The sequence below is a fragment of the Macrotis lagotis genome, chromosome 5, assembly GCF_037893015.1.
Source record: "Macrotis lagotis isolate mMagLag1 chromosome 5, bilby.v1.9.chrom.fasta, whole genome shotgun sequence".
Taxonomy (NCBI): Eukaryota; Metazoa; Chordata; class Mammalia; order Peramelemorphia; family Peramelidae; genus Macrotis; species Macrotis lagotis.
The window spans coordinates 258,623,294-258,642,490 of record NC_133662.1 but is presented as its reverse complement, the minus strand read 5'-3'; the positions used below and the strand labels follow the sequence as shown (position 1 = coordinate 258,642,490).

General features: G+C 42.8%; 1 protein-coding gene across 2 annotated transcripts; it reads right to left on the bottom strand.

Annotated features, from left to right (window-relative positions):
• Positions 1-428: 428 nt before the first annotated feature.
• TBCCD1 (TBCC domain containing 1) lies at positions 429-18,831 on the bottom strand. 2 transcript variants are annotated; one of them, XM_074189540.1, is made up of 8 exons: positions 17,490-18,344; positions 14,404-14,784; positions 12,250-12,405; positions 10,218-10,584; positions 4,655-4,841; positions 4,000-4,497; positions 1,492-1,638; positions 429-1,065 (listed from the first exon to the last, which is right to left on the bottom strand). In XM_074189540.1, the coding sequence occupies exons 2-7, from the start codon at positions 14,737-14,739 to the stop codon at positions 1,509-1,511; spliced, it is 1,674 nt and encodes a 557-aa protein (XP_074045641.1). In that variant the 5' UTR covers positions 14,740-14,784; positions 17,490-18,344; the 3' UTR covers positions 429-1,065; positions 1,492-1,508. The 2 variants fall into 2 exon arrangements, with proteins under 2 accessions (XP_074045641.1, XP_074045640.1); XM_074189539.1 differs by lacking the exon at positions 17,490-18,344 and adding an exon at positions 18,551-18,831 and having other exon boundaries at positions 430-1,065.
• Between the last annotated feature and the right edge of the window lie 366 nt (positions 18,832-19,197).

Here is a 19,197-nt window from a genome sequence, read left to right as displayed (position 1 = left end):
ACTGGATTTGAACTCAGGTCCTCCTGATTCCAGGGCCAGTGCTCTATCCACTGTGCCACCTAGCTGCCCCATAAAAATAATTTTTTAAAAAAATGTCACTACTGTAAACATTTCCCCCCTTCCTTAAATAAAGGAAAGAAACTTCTCTAAGAAAATGTAAACTTTATTTGACATCACAGAATAGCTCTACTTGAAAATCTCAAGCATGAAGGTAGAAGCTCTATATTCTCACAGAAAAGCAAAAATACTTTTTACAATTAATAACGATTTTCAACAGAGAATAAGAAATAAACATTATTTTTAAAAAATTTCCTTGTTTCACAGATTAAAGACTAGAACAATCTCTCTATAAAAATATTTGTTCTGACTTTTATACACCAAGAAAGAACAACATATACATATATATATATATATATATATATATATATGCATATTTCCATCAAAAAATTTTTAAAGGCATACCAAACTGCAGTAGACAAAAAATATCTTTCATTAGCTCTCCAAGGGGCACAACCCTTTGCCTCCAATAAAGGCTATTCATTTGTAATTCTACAACACTTCAGTATAAAAATAATAACATGGGACTGTCGTCACCAATTTTGCCATCTTCCAAATGATAAAAACCAGCATTCTTTGGTTTGCAAGACCCCTTGTTTATATAGCCGATTTGTTTCCAAATCTGCTTTGTTTCTTTATACTGTAAGAAAAGAGTAAGGACTAAATCAAACAAAATAAATAAATAAAACCCAATGGAGTCCAGTGCTAACAGTTGCCCTGATAGCTCCTTTTTTAACTTAGCCTTGGGATGCTAGGATTCTTTAATGTACCATCATGTCTCCTGTACCCTGCTAGGGACAGAACACTCCACTTCACATTTTCTTAGAAAGGAAAGAACACACCAAAATAGTTAACGTTGGTTTCCGGTGTTAAACTCACAGCAAATTTTGATCTATTTTGAGGTGTGTGGAGAAAGAGATGGGGCTCACATGCAGTTCCTTCTCCTTGGGTGTCTCCAGTCTCCCATACTCCCTTGCCTATTTTCATCAGATATTCCCCTCTTGATACCTGACAGAAGAAGACAAAATAGTATGATGAGTCAGCCCTATTACAAACCCCACTCCCGTGGGCATTTGCTTGAAAGGTTGGCCTGCCCTTCTGTCTCCACCAGTGTGGAGCTGCATTCATCAGGATTGAGTTTGCAAAGGCACTAGATATGTGTGAGTCCCTGATAAGCACCTGCCACCTCCCTGGAGAAGCTAAGGAGAAGAGGGTCAGAAAGGAGTCATCAAGGGAAGATGGAACCAAAGACTGGGTGAGAGACAAGGGGGGCTGAGAGAAGCCACAGCCAGAGGATGGGAGTTTAAAGAAAATGGTTCTGCCATGATAGCTGGCCCTAATTCTGCCAGTCCCACTTGAGTGTTTCTGGTTGGGTTATTCCTTGCTAAAACACAGAAAGTGTTTTAAAATGTCCATTATGAAACAAAGACCTACCATAGCTCTGTAGGATTTTATCCTGCGGCCTGTTTTGAACCCGCTGCAGGTGGCACCAGACTGTCAAGCTGTTGGCTTTGTCCTGTGTTAATCAACCATTCATAAAACTTGTTCTCAACAAGCACCTGGAATTGCTTCCTTTGATCCCTAAAATGGGAAATATGAGGATGTGGGAAATAACAATAGGGAAGGAAAAAAAAAGCAATCAAAGTCTTATTAACTCTTAGGACAACACAACGTTTTTTACTCTAGATCATCCCTAGTCACATGAACAGTTCCATTCCCAGTTTTCCACTTTCCTCTCCCACTAAAGAGCCCCCATGTTTAGGGCATCTAGACAAGCAAAAAAAAACAAAAAACAAAAAAACCACAATACAGCAAAAACAAAAGACTTCCATAAAATTCCAACATATTACAGCTCTTTCTTCTTTCTAATCCACAAAGGTCATTACTTTGCTACAAAAAGGAAACAGACTGGGCAGAGAGGATTCTCTTTTCAAAGAGAATTAGAAGTTATCGTAGTTCTTTGTTTTGTTATTTGTCTACAGGAAGATCATGTTCTAAGAGTATCTTCCAGACAAAGCAGATCTTTGTCTTCTCATTTCCAGTCTCATTTGGGACAATTCAAGACAGAAAATCTTGTCCAACAAAATGCAGCAAAGTAGCCCTTTTTGTCCTTCCTTTGGACTTTGCTCCCTCATCTCAGCAGCCTATTCCACCCATCCTTGTATTCCTCTTCTCCACTGGATGTCCAGGAAACACCTCAAACTCAACACGTCCAAAACGGAACTCATTCATTACCTTCTCCCCTAAACCCTCCCCACTCCTAGCTTTCCTATTACTCTAGTTTCCCACCTTTATCCAAGACCCTGGGTTTCCAACCCAGGCCTCATCCTGGATTCCTCACTGCCTCTCAATTCCAACATTCAGTATAGTGCCAAGGTCGACCAATTTCATCTCTGCAGAATCTCTAGAATATACTCCCGGCTCTCATGAACTACTGCAATAGCTGCTGGGGGTGCTGGGGAGGGGTCTGTTTGCCTCAAATCTTTTCACACTCCAGTTCAATCAGCCATTAAAGGGATTCTTCTAAAGTGTAGGGTAATTATGTTACCCCCTACTCAGTAATGTCTAGTGGCTCCCTATTGCCTCTAGAAGCAAATACAAAATCCTCTGTTTAGCATTTAAAGTCCTTCATGGCCTCACCCCCTCCTATCTTTCTAGGTTTCTTCTACCTTACTCTCCAATCAATAATCCTTGATTATCTCTCCATTCTGGGCATTCTCTCTTGCTCTTTCACAACTGGGATACTCACCTCTGCTTCAACTACTGAGCTCACTTTTCCTTTAAGTCCCAAAATTAAATGTTTCCTTTTATTAGTAAGGCTCCCCCCAATGCTTTACCTTCCAATGTCTTCCCTCTATTAATTAATTACAATTTATTTTTCATAGAGCTTATTATGTACCTATTTGTTTGCTTCTTGTCTCTGCCATTAGACTGGAAGCTCCTTGAGGGCAGGAACTGCCTCTGCCTCTTTTTGAAGCCACAGCACATACGGAATCAATGTTTATAGACTGACAGTCTTTTTTCTATTGATGGGTTCTCCCCAAACTCTATGGGATAGCCATCCTGCTTTCCTTAGTCTGAGCCACCAAGTCTCTGCACGGGTTCCTTTTCTTGGCCTTTCTCTGTCTTCTGTGTGTGTGTGTGTGGGGGGGTCCTCAGAGAGTCTGGCATGGGGCAAGCTTTCAATAAAAGCCTGCAGATTGATAACTGACCAAATTGCCAGACTCAGCAAAAAGAAGTTTTTTGAATGGTTGCCAACTGCTACCCACTGTTTCCAAGACAACCAAACACTAATCATGGAAATCAATACAAAGACCAGAGGCCCGGAATTGGGAAGGTGAGGTACCAAGGACCTACAGCTCGGCCTCTCAGAGCTCACCCAGGGCATCTCCCTCCCGGTTCTCTTCTCCAGCCTCTGACTTTCTCTGGCTTCCGCACTGCTGCTTGTGTGGACCCTCGGGCGCCTGCAACTCCATCTCCAGTACTCCACAGGGTACCTGCCATAAACACTTCTTCAGTCGGCCCCCAATCCCTGAACTCACTATCTAATTCAAGCCGTGCCTGTGCCATCAGCCATCTCTGGTGATTCAGCCTAATTTCTTTGGCTGAATTTCACTGACTGTGACTGACTGCACCATACAGCCAGAGCATCATTTTCTAGGGTCTTGTACAATACTTTGGTTGCTTCTTGTGCCTCAACCTTGTTTCCTACCACTTATCAACTGCCCATGGGTGGGACTTATGCCTAAAGCTGCCTTGGGATACTACAAAAGGCCACTGCACTGAAACCAGTGGAAACAAGGCAGTCTTTACTCCAAGCATTCAAGGAAAGACTTGGGTCCTCTTAACAAAGATTACAGTGTGGATGATTTGTAAAGAAGTTGGCTTTTGGCCTATTTTATGCAACAAATGTATTTCTGCTACAGGGAATGACTCACTCACTTTGTCAAGCCTGCCTCCTTCACTGTCTTCTGCCAGATCTGGATCTTCTGTTCTCGTTGGCCCAGGGCCTTCTGATAGGCTGGTGGGAGACCCCCTGGAATCTCTGTTGTGTCCCCTTCCATCTCAAATGGAATCACAAACACATAGAACTCAGAAGGGGACAAGAGGCGGAAGACCCTTGCATCATTATTCTCCCTGCACACGATCATTGGCTTGTCCCAGTAGTTGGGCACGGTAGCAAGTCCAGTCCTTGCCATGTGATCTTCAAGCATTGGATAATGAGTGTGAAAAGGTGCAAATGTCACCATCTGATTACCAGAGAGGAGAAGAGGGCGTGTGGGGGTAAGCGTGTGAAAGGTGCAGCCTGTGGTGGAGGAGATAGATAACCGATGGCAGGCAGCGATGACTTTCACGTTGTCACAGCTGTGGAGATGGAGGGCTGTCTGGACTGGCCCCAGGACCAGAGTGCTATTCCGGCACTTCTCCACCGTCACAGATCTAAGACACAGAAAGGCACTGAGTTATCGGGGAGGCTTTCCTGAAAGAGACAACCCATACTTTATGAAAAACAGAGCTCTGGGGTTGGTGAAAGCTGTCAAAAAGAGAGCACCCTTGGATCACAGGAAATGTGAGAGCCTCGGAGGAGCTTGCTTACCGTAAAGGGGACAGCAGGTATATAAAGGACTCATTGCAGCGGTGAATCTTCACATGGGCCCCAACTAATGTCTCCGAGCTCTTGGCCAGTGTCTGCTTGTACACTTGGGTCATCACAACAATGCGGTGTATCTTGGGGGCCACATGGGTGTTACAAGCAATCTTGGCTCTCTTGGTGGTTCCTTCAACTGCAAAGCCACACACACAAACACACACACACACACACACACACACACACACATTATATACTGTTCAACGAAATAGTCTAAAATGGAGCATTAGTACCAAGAGACATTTACATATATATGCAACAAGCTCACTTGACAATGAGGTGAAGTAAGGTCACAAAGAGAGTCCACCAGAAATCATATTCCATTTGGTCAATGACAACTTGGGTCAAACCCACTATCTGCGTTCCCAGGAACTGAGTTGCTTAGCATTGTTGGAAAAAGTTGCAAAATCACCTAGGTTTGGCTCCTAAACTGAAATGGGCCTTCACTGCTTCTGAGAAATGGGCCAAGGGGCAGAGCCAAGATAGCAATGCGGAGGCAGGAATTCCCAGAATCTCTCCCCCAGATCACTGAAAATGCCTTAAAATTATGATTAACCAAATTTTAGAGTGGTGGAACCCATAGAAAGATCAAGTAAAACAATTTTTTGGCCCAAGACAACTTGAAAGATCTGCAGGAAGGGTCTGGTCTGTTCCACCAGGATTGGAAAGGATCGCAGACTAGCTCTAGCCATCCAGGAACAGCCTGTGGAGCACTTGGGTCCCTGGGGGCACTTGGGTCTGTGGCAGCAGGGTGGTTTCCAGACCTCTCAGCCCAGTAGATCACCAAGAAAAACTGGAAGGTCAGCAGGAAAACTTTGCTGACTCAGCCAGATACCAGGAGCAGGCTGGTGGAGTCACCTACCAGGGAGCCACCCAGCAAATGCTTCCAGAGGCCCAGCGCACAGATGGTAAGGGAGTTGGGGGAGACTGCAGAGGTCTCTCTGCTATCCCTGCTGCTTTGTCTGTACTCAGATTCAGGGACCAGTCTAGGCCCCCATACTACCATAGTGGAGCAAGGACTCTCCTCCCAATTCCAGGGCAGAGGAGAGTGCTTGTGGACATCCACAGACCTGAGCACAGGCCAGGAGACCAGTCAGACATTGAAGAAACCGAGATCCCGGGGGGGGGGGGGGGGGGAGTCCTCAAAATATTCAAAAGTGCATTAAAATCAGGTCATAGGCTGGGGAAATGAGCAAAGAGAAGAAAAAAATTAAACCAAAGACAACTACTTTGGTCCCAAAGAAGATCAAAATATACACTTAGAAGATGTCAAAGCCAAAGCTTCTATATCCAAAGGCTCCAAGAAAAATAGGAATTGGTCTTAGGCTATGGAAGAGCTCAAAAAAGATTTTGAAATCAAGTAAGGGAGATAGAGGAAAAGTTAGGAAGAGAAATAAGAAAGATGCAGGAAAATCATGAAAACCAAGTCAGCAGCTTGGTGAAAGAGATAAAAAAAAAATACTGAGGAAAATTACATCTTAAAAACCAGTTTAGGTCAAATGGAAAAAGCAGAATTGGCTAGCTGGAAAAGGACTGAAGAAAAGAACTCCTTCAAATGTAGAATGGAACTAAAGGAATCTGATGACTGTGTTACAAATCAAGAAACAATAAAACAAAACATGAAATATCTCATTGGAAAAACAACTGACTTAGAAAACAGATTCAGGAGAGACAATTTAAAAATTATTGGGCTACTTGAAAGTCACAACAAAGAAACAAGCCTAGATTTCGTTTTTCAAGAAATAATCCAGCAAAACTGCCCTGATATCTTAGAAGCAGAGAGTAAAATAGAAATAGAGGGAATCCACAATCATCTCCTGAAAGAGATCCCAAAATATAAATTCCCAGGAGTATTATTGCCAAATTCTAGAACTCCCAAATCAAAGAGAAAAAAATATTACAAGCAGTCAGAAAGAACCAATTCAACTACCATGGCTCTAAGGTCAGGATTACACAGGATTTAGCAGCATCTTCATTAAAGGCTTGTAGAGCTTGGAATATGATCATCTAGAAGGCAAAAGAGCCTGGTTTACAACCAAGGATAAACTACCCAGCAAAACTGAACATCCTCTTTCAGGGGAAAAGATGGATTTTCAATGAATCAGGGGACTTTCAAACTTTCCTGTTGAACCAACCAGAGCTGAACAGAAAGTTTGATCTTCAAGTACAGGAATCAGGTGAAGTATAGAGAGGGTGGACAAGAAAGGTAAAATATGAGGAATTTAATGATGTTGAATTACATGTATTCCTGTATGGAAAGAAGATACTGATAACTCATATGAGCCTTCCCATCTATAAGAAGAGTTAGAAGGACCATATATATAGACAAGAGGGAGCTGAATATTAAAGTATGAAACATTATAAAGATGGAGTTAATGGGCGAAAAAGGAATGCACTGGGAGAAAGGGAAAGGATAGGTAGAATGGGCTAAGATATTTCATGTAAAAAAGGCAAGAAAAGTTCTTTCAATGGAATGGAAGGGGAGAAAGTGAAGGAAAATCAATGCATGCACCTTCATTCTCATTGGAAGTGGCTCAGAGAGGAAATAACGTACATATTCAATTGAGTACAGAAATCTTCCTTACCCTAAAGGAAAAAGGAAAGGGATGGGAGTAAGGGAACAGGAGAGGGGGTGTGTGGGTGATAAAGGAGAGGAAAGATTGTGGGAGAGGGTAGTCAGGTACAACACACTTTTGAAGAGGGACAGGATGAAAGGACAGAGAGAGAATAGAATAAATGGGAGTGGAGAAGAAAAAAATGGAGGGAAATACAGCTTGAAATAGCAACTGTGGGGAAAAAAATATTGAAGCAACTTCTCTGATGGACTTATGATAAAGAAGGCAAATCCATCCCAGAGACAGAGCTGACGGTAACTGAACACAGACTAAAGTACACATTTTTTTCTTTCAATTTATTTTTCCTCGAAGTTTTTCTGTCTTGTGAGGGGAGGGGATTATGTATACTTTTACAACAATAACTATATGGGGGGGGTAGAAATGGGCCAGCTGTTTTACCCTCTGTTGATACTCTTCCTATGACCTGTTCCAAACACCTTTTATCTTCCTAAAGTTCCCTAATCCTAACCTCACCTTCCTCTCACCTCTAACTTTACTGAGCTGCTGGGGCTCCAAACATGAGATTCTTGCCCAATAATAATCAAACAAACATATTATCATAGGAAATGAATTTGATCAAGATCAGAAGACAAAAGTGAGGTGTTAATTAAATGGCAGGATTGGTCAACAGGTTCTAATTTCAGAGGCAAATCAAAGAGCTGAAGTATCCAAGGGCAACAAGAAACAATTTCCTGGAATTTTTGGATTCCTCTGTATAGCAGTACTCTTTGTATATGTGGCAAAGAGATTCCCACAAAAACAACTATATAGATGACTGTCCTAGCTCTGGAGGGCTTGCTGCCCCAGGGACTCTCCCCACTCCAGCCCATCCTCCATTCAGCCACTAAAAGGATTTTCCTAATGCATTGAAGTCAATGAACCCCAGGGGCCCCCTGTGGTCTCCAGGAGCAAAGAGAACACCCTTCATTTGGCATTCAAAGTCCTTCATAACCTAGCTATCTCCTGCCTTTCAGTTCTGTTTACACAGCTCCCCAACTAGGACTCTTGGATGCAGTGCCTCTAGCATCCTGGTTGATCCATCCACAAGACTTCCAACTCTGGGTCTTTTCTGTCTGCTCCCCATGAGTGGAAAGTTCTCCTTTGGCTCTGACCACTAACCTCCCTAACTTCCTAAATCCATTAAAGCCTACCTTCCACAGAAAACCTCAACCCCACTGAATTTTAGTGCTTTCCTTATTTTACTTGTTTCCTAATTATCCAGGAGATACTTACTTTAGTCTCTATTTGTCTGCACATTCTCTCCCTCATAAGACTGTGAGCCTGGAAGGGGCAGGGACTGTTTTCTACCTCTTTGTTGCATCCCCAGGGTTCACCACAGGACAGACACTTAATAAATGTTTATTGATTGATTATATATGCACAAGTATACTCCTACAGCAGATGAAAGGACAGAAAATTCTGCAAAGAATCCAAGAACAATGTCCAAGTTAAATCAACTTATCTTGTGAAAACTGGTAAAATCAATACAAATAAAAGTAGATAAAAGTAAATATGGAGGGGTGGCTAGGTGGCGCAGTGGATAGAGCATTGGCCCTGGAGTTGGGAGGACCTGAGTTCAAATCTGACCTCAGACACTTAATACTTATTTGGTTGTGTGACCTAGGGCAAGTCACTTAACCCCATTGCCTTGAAAAAACAAACAAACAAAACCAAAAAAAGTAATTACTGAGAAACAGTGAGCTGAAAAATCCTATTTATGAGTAAGGGAAGTGAGGGAAAGCAGCCTAGACATTTGAATACTTTCTTTAAAAAAAAGCTTCAGAGGGTGCTATACCTGGCAAGCACCAGTGACACTACAAAAACAATATTGATTATTTGAGATGACTCATTACTCTGCTGAGAATGAATTTCAATTCAACTATCTGTATAAAGGTAGACTACTGACTCTACGGGGAAAAGATCAAAATTAATGAGAAAGAGGAAGCACAAAAAATGAGAAAAATATAGTGTAATAAAGGTAATTGCAGCCTGACCTATTTAAACAAGTCACTAGGAGCAGCTAGGTGGCACAGTGGATAGAGCACCATCCCTGGAGGCAGGAAGACCTGAGTTCTAATTCATCTTCAGACACTTAATACCTATCAGTTGTATGACCTTGGGCAAGTCACTTGTACCCTTTCACAAAAAAAACAAAAACAAACTAAACAAAACAAAAAACCCAGGTTACTGACACTAAAAAATGGGAAATGGATGAAAGAAAGAATACAGATACTAAGAATAAGTTTCAAACAAAAGTTTAACCAGTATAAATCAAAGACCTTAATAGGTAACCCCAAAGAGCCTAAAAAGGCCTCCATTAACAAAAAACACGAATTACTTGCCAAGTCAAGAAATACAGCATCCAATGACACCAGTTTAGAACAAAAACTTATTTGCAAAATCTCAGAGAAGAATGATAAAGGACTCTGAAAGTGATCACTAGGTGATGAGCAATATTGCTTCAGAAGAAAGAAGGGAGATAAGTGAAAATTGGTTGAAATAAAAGTTGCTAAAAGAACCAATTAGCAGAGTCACCCCAAGATAAAACTAGAAAAGATCAATTAAAATTTTTTTAACCAATTCAGTTCAATATCAAGAGCAAAGTAGAACATTTCACATTTGAACTCTAGCATCAGAGAACCAAAGAAGTTTCTCAAGGTAACAGAAATGAGTTTGAATGAATAAAAACAGAGAGCAGAATAATATACATTCATTGATTTAAATAAATATCTTCAACCATCTCTAAGGTTGGTGTTATTACAGGGACATTCTCCTTTTCTATGTTTCTCTTGGGGAATCTTTTTTTTTTTCCTGAGGTTGGACACAGAAGACACAGGGTCCATCAGACCCCAGAAACAAGTCATTCCACTGGAGATGCATGAGGACCTAGAACCTACCTTGCTGGGCCCAAGCCAACTTCTTTCCAGTCTTGAGGCAAGCTGTTGTGCCAAACGGGTTTGTGGTTAAACAACATCTGAGCCATGCTTCCAGCTTCGAGAAAGAGAAGGTCTTCGAAATCTTTGAGAAGCCGCTCTCTGAATGTAGGGGCTGCCACAAGGCAAGCTCGTGGAGTGGATAGACCTTCCTGGCTTTACTGACCGTGCCTTCAATGAGGAAACTGAGGGCCTGCACAGCTTCAGGGGAAACCAGGCTTTTATGGGTGGAGTGGGAAGAATCAGTGAGCTGTTCTGGGTCCAAAAGGAGCTCCAGGAGATCAGACAGGTGATTATAGACAAAGGCTTGATGGTTGCAATCATTCCAGGTCTAAGAGATCAAAAGAAAGCAGTCTTAGTGTGGAGAAGGGTTTTCATAATCCGAAGCAGCTAGGTGGTTCAGTGGATAGTGGAGTCAGGAAGACCTCAAATCCAGCCTTAGACACTTAACAGCTGTGTGACACTGGGCAACTCTGGTTGCCTCAGTTAACGCTGATTGCCTCAGCTTCCTCATCTATAAAATGAGCTGGAGAAGAAAATGGCAAAGATACATTAGTACTTTTGCCAAGAAAGTTCCATGGACACTATGGTCCATAGGGTCATGAAGATTTGGACTCAACAACAAAAAATGGATCAGATAAATTCTTCCTGAAGGAATTTGCAAGATAGGGAGGGAGTCAGAAAATGGATTTTCAAAAAAGAAATTCCTCAGCTATTCAAAAGCACCTTTAAAGTCTGAGGTCAAACACACTTCAAAGGCAAGCAATTAATCACAACAGTCATTTGACTAGTTTAGGAAAGCCCTTAATTGTCTAAGAACAGCTATTTCATCATCTTTTGGTTGAACCAGGCAGAATGTAGCTTAAAGAAGGACAAGTTATGCTTTTTAAGGGGAAGTCACAAGAGGCATCTGGGTAGTGGTCTGATTTCCAAAAACAACATCCCAGCTGGCACAATTCATGCATTTTTTTGTTCAGGGGATCTAGACCACTCATCTCATCCATGCTGATGAGGATCAGGACTTCAGGGAGAAGTCATATTCTGAGAGAACGGATTATAGCAGCAAGAGAGGAAGTTATTTATCTGGTTATACGACTAGGATATGTCAGAAGCAAGATCTGAAACCAGGTCTTCCAAAGCTGGCACCATGCTGCTTCTCATGTGTGACCATGAAATGAAGAATCAGACCCTTTTTTGGATGCTCATGATCTCTCAAACATCTACAAAATAGGAATTATGTACAAGAGATCATGCAATTTCATCTGCCTCCATGGTCTGACACTAAACTATGTCACGGCTCCCCCCACATCTTCCCATTCCATTCCCCACCAAGCACCCATGCTCTATCAAGGCTGCCCTACCCCACAAAAAAGGGACATTGCATAAGAAAGTAAAACCCCAGGTCATGCTGCTTATAATCAGCACACCTAAAAAAATAAAGCCATTCAGAGAATAAAACTGAGGGGGGGGAGGACAAAATTGTTCTATCAATCATGCTATCAGACAAAGCAAAACTAAACATTCCCAATAAAAAGAGATGAAAAGAGTCACAGATTACACTGCTTTTCCTATAGCACTGACAAATTTTTCCAAATCCTTTTGGAAACATAAATAAACCATCTTTTTAAATGTTATTTACCTTTGGACTTCAATGTCCCAGTCAATCACCTGAAGACCAACATCACCCAGTACTTAACAGGGACTTGCTGATAATAAATGTATTGAGTGTGTGGAGCTCAAAGCGTTTTGCAAATAGAACAATAATTTTATCAAATGTGCAAATGGCAAGGGTTCATACAAGTTTTAAAGAATGAGAAAGTTAACCACATGGAAATGTGATGGCTTCTCCACAAGTAAGTGTAGGAAAGCTGTGGTCTGACAACCTTCTTCCTCTCTGATTGGCAGGTTACTGACTCAAAAAGGAAGCCCGAGGTCAGTCTGATAGACACAGGGTCTGCTCACAGGGCAATCATGATAGAGAAACCACAATAAATACCTTATTATGACAGATAGATTTTCCAGTCAAGTCAGGGGATGGAGATCTGTTTCTGGGACTTGGCCATTCTTCCCCAATCAAAGACGTTCTTAAAGAAACCTTACTTAACTGCTGTATATACAAAAATAGCAGGAACTGAAGGGTGTCGACTGAAAGCTGTCCAAGAAGGAAATAAGAAACTGTCAACAAGTCTATCAACACAAAATCTGCAATCAGACTACTACATTGTACACAGCCAGATTTCATTTTATCAGAAGATAAAAAAAACTGAAGTGCAAGAATCATTTACCATGTGTCCTTTAGCAAAATGTTGTATTTAGTAATAATTTTTTTAAAGTTCTTTGTTTTAAAAGTTATAAACTCTGGGGTGGCTAGGTGGCACAGTGGATAGAGCACTGGCCCTGGAGTCAGGAGTACCTGAGTTCAAATACAGCTTCAGACACTTAATAATGACCTAGCTGTGTGGCCTTGGGCAAGCCACTTAACCCCATTGGCTTGCAAAAAAAAAAAAAACCAACCTAAAAAAAAAGTTATAAACTCAAAAATCACTCCAACAAAAAATTGATTGGCTTTTTAAAAATCATATGCTACATTATGCATAATTCACAGGCTCCATGAACGGTTACATTTAAACAGAATTGAAAAAATACAAGGAAGTCAACATTTTCTGAGAAGTCTTCCTTCCTAAGCATGTCACAATTTTGGTAAAATACAAACAAAAACAAAAAACCAAACTATTGAAAAAGATGGGTACATATGCACCAGTAAAAGAAAGTAAAAATGCCATATTTTTTATGATCCATTCAAATTTGTTAGTTAGATGGGCAAACCAAATTTGCTTTAGTATTGAATACTTGGACCATTATTTGGTTAATTAGGTGTTCAGGAAAGTGTAAGAACAATTTCATGTTCCCTAGTTTACTCTTCCAGAGCAGACCCTTTGCTTTGTTCTTCCAGAAATGGTGACAGATTCATACTAAGTCATTGATTCCTTTTAGAAACCAAACACTGATACCTATAGAGAACACAAAGTTTAAATGGAAGAAAGGGTTGATTCTAAAAAGAAGAGAATTGTGCATTCTTGAGAAGAAAGCAACCCAGTTATATTATACATGGGGAAATCCTGAAAAATCAAGAGATATTTGGGAAACAGGATTTTCAAAAACATGAATATCTAATTTCACATGATATGTGGAATAGCAAATAAATGGCATATCCCATATATCCCATCCACAACATCTGGATGCATCAGACCAGGTACTACTTGACCCTAGGGCACTCCCATTTCCCACTCAAGAGTGTTCTTCATTTCAGCTTCCCAGTCAAAATTCTAAGTTGGCATTCTGTTCTTTTTTGGTAACTCATCCTAGGGTACCAATGGATCTTTAGTCAAGTCTCCAATGTGAATTATTTCATATATGGCACACTGAAAAATAGGACATATTAACCCATAATATAATTTTTTGAAAGTTAGGAAACATGAATTCTAAGCCTCGCGTGGTCACTACCTAGCTGGACAGCCTTAGGTAGCTTTTTCTATCTTCCTGACCTTTATTAAAAATCACTTCAGTCTGGTCCACAGAATCTCAAAAGCCGCTTTAAACTGACATTTTAGGCAACTTGATCCCTCCATTACCAGAACTAAAATTCACGTTTTCTGCCTTTTGTTGTTTTCAGGTTTATCCAAGTGATTGTGAGATAACATCAACAGACTGAAAGGCTGGGTAGAAAAGTAGACAGAGCATGCCTCGAAGTCTGAAGATCTGGACCAACCTGGCCTGTGACTGAAGCTTCATTTCTGACCATACATGCACCTACAGGGCAACCAAACTCTGGAGGACAAAGAGCTGCATAAAAGTTTTCTAACATCAATGAAATCAGTCTGGGGCTGACCCAACTTCCAAGGTTTATGCATTTAAAGCCATTTGTTTGAAAAATGAACTAGTTCTTCCACCTACACAAAGAATAATTAATCTTCCCTTTCTGGGTTAAGAAGTGCCACCCCCAAACTGCTTCCCTTCTCCAGGGGATCACTGTGATTCCAATGATGCTAGACAGGCTAAGATCAATCCAGAGCCAGTCACAGATGGCCTCCCATGTATAGACCATTGTACAAACTGTAGCTTCTGTCCTGTTTGAACCACAAACCCCTACCTTACTCCTCTGCTTCTCCACATCCTCCTCACACGCGCAGCTTGAAACCAATTCAGCCCATTCCAGACGTTCCTCCGGGGTCCTTGGTACCAGACTATCGAAGATTTCAAAGTAAAGCCAGGCAATGTCCTTGGCCAACTGCAGCTTCCCACAGGCAATATGCCTCCACGTGGGCCAGAAGAGGCGTGGGTAACCTCCCTCCCTGGCTCGGGTTCGCACGTAAGTGGCTATCTTTCTGAGATAGTGAAGGCTAAACTTGGCTGGAGGAGGCAGAGGCAAAGTGCCCACTATAAACGGTTCTGTTCTCACCCACAGGTGGACAGCAGACTGCTCCATTTTAGCTCAAACACCATCTGTGTCCTAAGAGGCTCCTTTGAAAATCTAGGAAACAAAGTTTCTTTATAAATTAACTAGAAACAAAAACATGCATCCGTTTATCGGTGAGACACTGACAACATATTGAACTGTTTTTAAATGAACAACAGACTCGAGTAGCACAGAGCGGCCAGCAGTTTGGGCAATCTCAAATCCTAGGCAGCTGGTATTACTTAACCAAAACAATTCCTACCGGCATGGCTCATGCAAGCTGTTTAAGTGGAAGTAAGTATAAGAAGTATGAATTTGTGCCTATTTGATGATGCTCATTTTCGATCCCAAGGTACCCAGCCACAAGAAGCCTAATGTGTTTGGGTGAAATTAATGCAATGATTTTGTAAGATTAAAGAATTAAAACTGGAAGGGAACTCAGTGGTGGAGTGTACATCCTTCATCTTCCAGGTTGGAAACTGAGGTCAAAAGTTGAAATGATTTGTCAAAGATCACTTAGGTATTGCAAAATCCTCTAGAATTAAAGGAAAACATAAGATTATATAAATGGTTTAAAAGCAGTTCATCTGGAACAGACCTAAGAGCTTTCTATGATCCTAATCTTGTAAAACAATCTCCCAAAGAACAGTGGAAGATTATGAGCAGTTAAACCAGTCCAAACAGACTTGGGAGACCAGAGGAAGCAAGAGATATTCCCAGGATATTCAAGGGCGAAAACAAAAAGATAAAACCCACAAGAAAAACAGAAAAATGCTGCAGGGATTTTCACTATCAAGTTTTTTCTTCCATCTACAATACTAGAGTTGGTGTGCTTGGTGGCACCAGAGAGAAAAAAGATGGGAAAAGGTTAGATTTGGGTAAGAACCAGGCATGGAGGAGATATACACCAAAGCAAGAACTATTGGGAGGGTAAGGGGATTGATTCACAAGGTACCTCAAGGAGGGGGAATACTAACGGTGGGAAACAAAATCTGAGACAGTTCAATACCGAAACACAGATGAGCAAAAGAACAATGATGTCTGCTGCTGCTGCTGCTGCTGCTGTCCACCCAGCCACCTCTAGACGAGCTTTACAATTTCCCTAAGAATCAACTCCACAGACATTGTGGGTATCCTCAGAAATGAGAGAATGAGCAGAAAGTAAGCAGCAGAGTTTCTCACTGGACATCTTTACCTTTACACAAATGACTGGAACATATACACAATATGAGGTTCTACCACTGTGCATGTTTGCTAGCTTTTAAAAAATGTGATTTGGCAAAGAAAAAATGATACCTTGGAACAAGGCTCTGTCCTACAAGGTGAAGCCCACCCAAATAATCAATAAACACAAACGTACCAGACATTGTACTAAAGAGGCAAAAGATAGCTAAGTCCTTCAAGAGTCTTCAAAAGATATAAGAGGTCAATCATCATGTTCCAGGACCCTAGGATTAACAACATCAAGGGAGGCACCCAACAGGACGATGCACATTTGCCAGCAGTATTGGCCACTGTGAGGGAAGAGCTCTCTGACCTCAGAAGAACCTGAGCTGCCCATCCATTAGAAAAAACCAGACAGATGAAGACTATCTGATACTCTGATGATGACGTGCAGTTCAATGGACATATCATAATGCCTGTCCAGCAGTCTGTATCTGGGAGAAATAATACACATAAAGAAGTTGGGCCAATAAGTAAGGAGGAGGAGAGTGGGCTGAATCGCCTCTAGGAATCACAAATTCTCGAACTCTTCCCAAAACCAAATGCTCGTGCTGTTAACAACCGAAGTTGTTAATGTCAATTTTCATGGTTGTGAGACACAGCGGTAAATAATAATCCCTGAAGAATCAGAAGAGTGTGACTGGGGGCTGGTTGCAACATATGAATGACATTAAGCAATGAAGAACTCCGATGTATGGGAGTTAGGATATGATCAAGAAAATATGTAATAGAAAAGGAAGATGGTTTGGTTACAGGGTGAGGAATGACAGATAGAGCCTAAGGGCTCCAATGATAGCCTCAAATGTCAGGAGAAAGTAGAAAAGACCTCGAGCAAATTGAATGATCTACTGTAGTAAATTTATGAAGGACACAAACAAGAGTCACACGGCAAAGGGATGGATGGATGGCAATCTGCAATGCCAATGTGTTTACCTAGATCCACAAAATCATAAATTGGAGAGAAAATAAAGATGACACTAGATCATTATCATGATCTCAGTGTAATACAAGAGTATAAAAACTATCAGACAAAAAATATGCCAAGTCATTCAGCACTTTTTATAATCTATAAATTTTATAAAGTTTATAAGTAAATGCCAAGGATGTCACTAAAAAAGACAGTCCTTGTCGTCAGCAAGCTCATACTCAATTAAGAGATACACAGATTTAGTGGGAGATAATTAAAAAATAAGATAATTTAAAAAAGGGAGCACTAACAGTGGAGTGATCCAGAAAGGCTTCAGACATCAGTGATACTTGAGATGAACATGGAAGGAATAAGCCCTTAGCATGCTTTATCAAGTCCAGAGCACAGACGTCTACAGACCAGCTCTGCTCTGCCATGGTCAGTCTACCCATTACACTAAAAGGCTGCCATAAATTTAGAAAAAGGCAACAGAGACTTTTCTGGTTGTGATGCAGGCTCATCTGGCTCTTTTTTTTCAAATGGTGACAAATCACCAAAAATGACTTGCTAGGACTATGAAGGTACAGGGAAGTGATGTGGAAGGGGCACGGGAGATTTTCAATAGAAATCTTAACCAAGATTGACTCACTGAGGATGTCAAACGGCCGTGATACTAGGGAAAGCCATGTCACAGATGACAGAGATGAATCTATGAGACTGTCAGCATATGTACAAAATGGAAAATGATCTGAAAAATAAACTTCTTGATACTCAAAAATCGGTTGGTTCCATGACGGGTGTGCTGATGCCAACTGGGGCTAAGATGATCCAGAGTGAAACCACCTTCAGTTCCACAGGGTTCTTCTAAGAATTTAAAGGAGTGTCTCCTTTTTCCAGTCCTGTTTATCTCACCACTTCCTCCATCTCTATATATTCAGATAGATACATGTTAGTATTTATTCATCCACATCTCAGCTGTCTGTAAGTGTTTCTTCTTGCTACTGGGTTTCCTGAATGAATGGAAAATATCATTCTGAGGAAATGGAGGGGTAGAAATTTCAAAAACTATCGGTGGAAGGCTCTAGATCTTTTCTCCCTTCCCTGTGGGAAAAACTAAAGATTTTTTTTTAAGTCTCTAGTGTTGTTTTGGAGGAGATACCTCTTCGCTGAATCATTTCCCAAACTGTTAATAAAAATGAAATAAGGTGAAACACATAACAAACGCTGCCTCTGAGGCACACCTCAGTGGGCTATTGTGCCGAAATCTTCCCCCTCCGGAAACCCTTGGGGAAACGCGCCAACTTAACATTAAGGAGGTTAAACAAACTGGCCACCGGCTCTGTCGGGTGAGGATGTCCGGCTCCTAAGGGCAGGGTCCGGGCTCCCCGGGGCCCGGCTGCGGGCAGGCCTGAAGGAGAGGCCGGGTGCGCTGGGAGCCCGGGCCCCGCCTGGAGCCGTGCTCACCTTCCTCTCCTCGTGTTTGCAACCACCCTGGCTCCTGACACCCGGGGGACCCTCACCCCCAGGGCGGGGAGCTACCCCAGGCTCTCCCCACTCAGGGTCCTGCGACACCGCCCCCTCCCCACAGGCGGCTGACCCCCCCCAGGAGGCTGGGGGGGCCCTCCCGGCATCACGGCCATCGCCCCCCACTTTACACGGGGGTCCACAAGGCCGCGGCCCCCCAAGCCCCCGGCCCCGGCAGTCAGTTACCTGCAGTCAGCCTGCCCGGAGACCGCCCGCGCCTGCGCACAGGCCTCGGCTGCGGAGGCTGAGGGGAGCCAGGGCGCAGGCGCGTGGCCACGGCGGGAGCCACCGGAGTCCGCCCGGCGGGGGCCCCCGCCCCGGAGCCGCCCGCGAGATCACGTGGCTCTCCTCACGTCCCCGCCCCCCGGCTCGGAAGGGTGACCCTGGATTTTGCTCCCCGGTGCGGGATCAGTGCAGACCGCATCGCGGTCCAGCCCGGACTTGGGAAAACCCTCCCCTTTCCGTTCCCTCGGCTGGGACTGCCGTAAAGCTCCCGCGGATTGGCTCGGGCTTCGATAAGAGGCGTTACCGCTTTTAGGGATTGGCAAAGCGAGAGGGGAGGCGGGGCTCACAGAAAAAAAAAAGCGCTACCGCCCGCGATTGGCCGGCGGGCCGTCATCTTGCTCCAATCCGAGAGGCGCTTATCGCTATCGGGAAAAGGAGGGGGCGGTGCGACGCCGGTGACGCCGCCGCTTGTGATTGGTCCGCCCCGGGACGCCGCTCTCCGGTCCGTCCCTCACGGGAACGCGAGCGAGGCGTTGAAGTGTCCGTCGCTGATTGGCCGCGGCGCCGGCACGCGCCGAGGTCCCGGTCTCCGATTGGCCTGGAGCCTC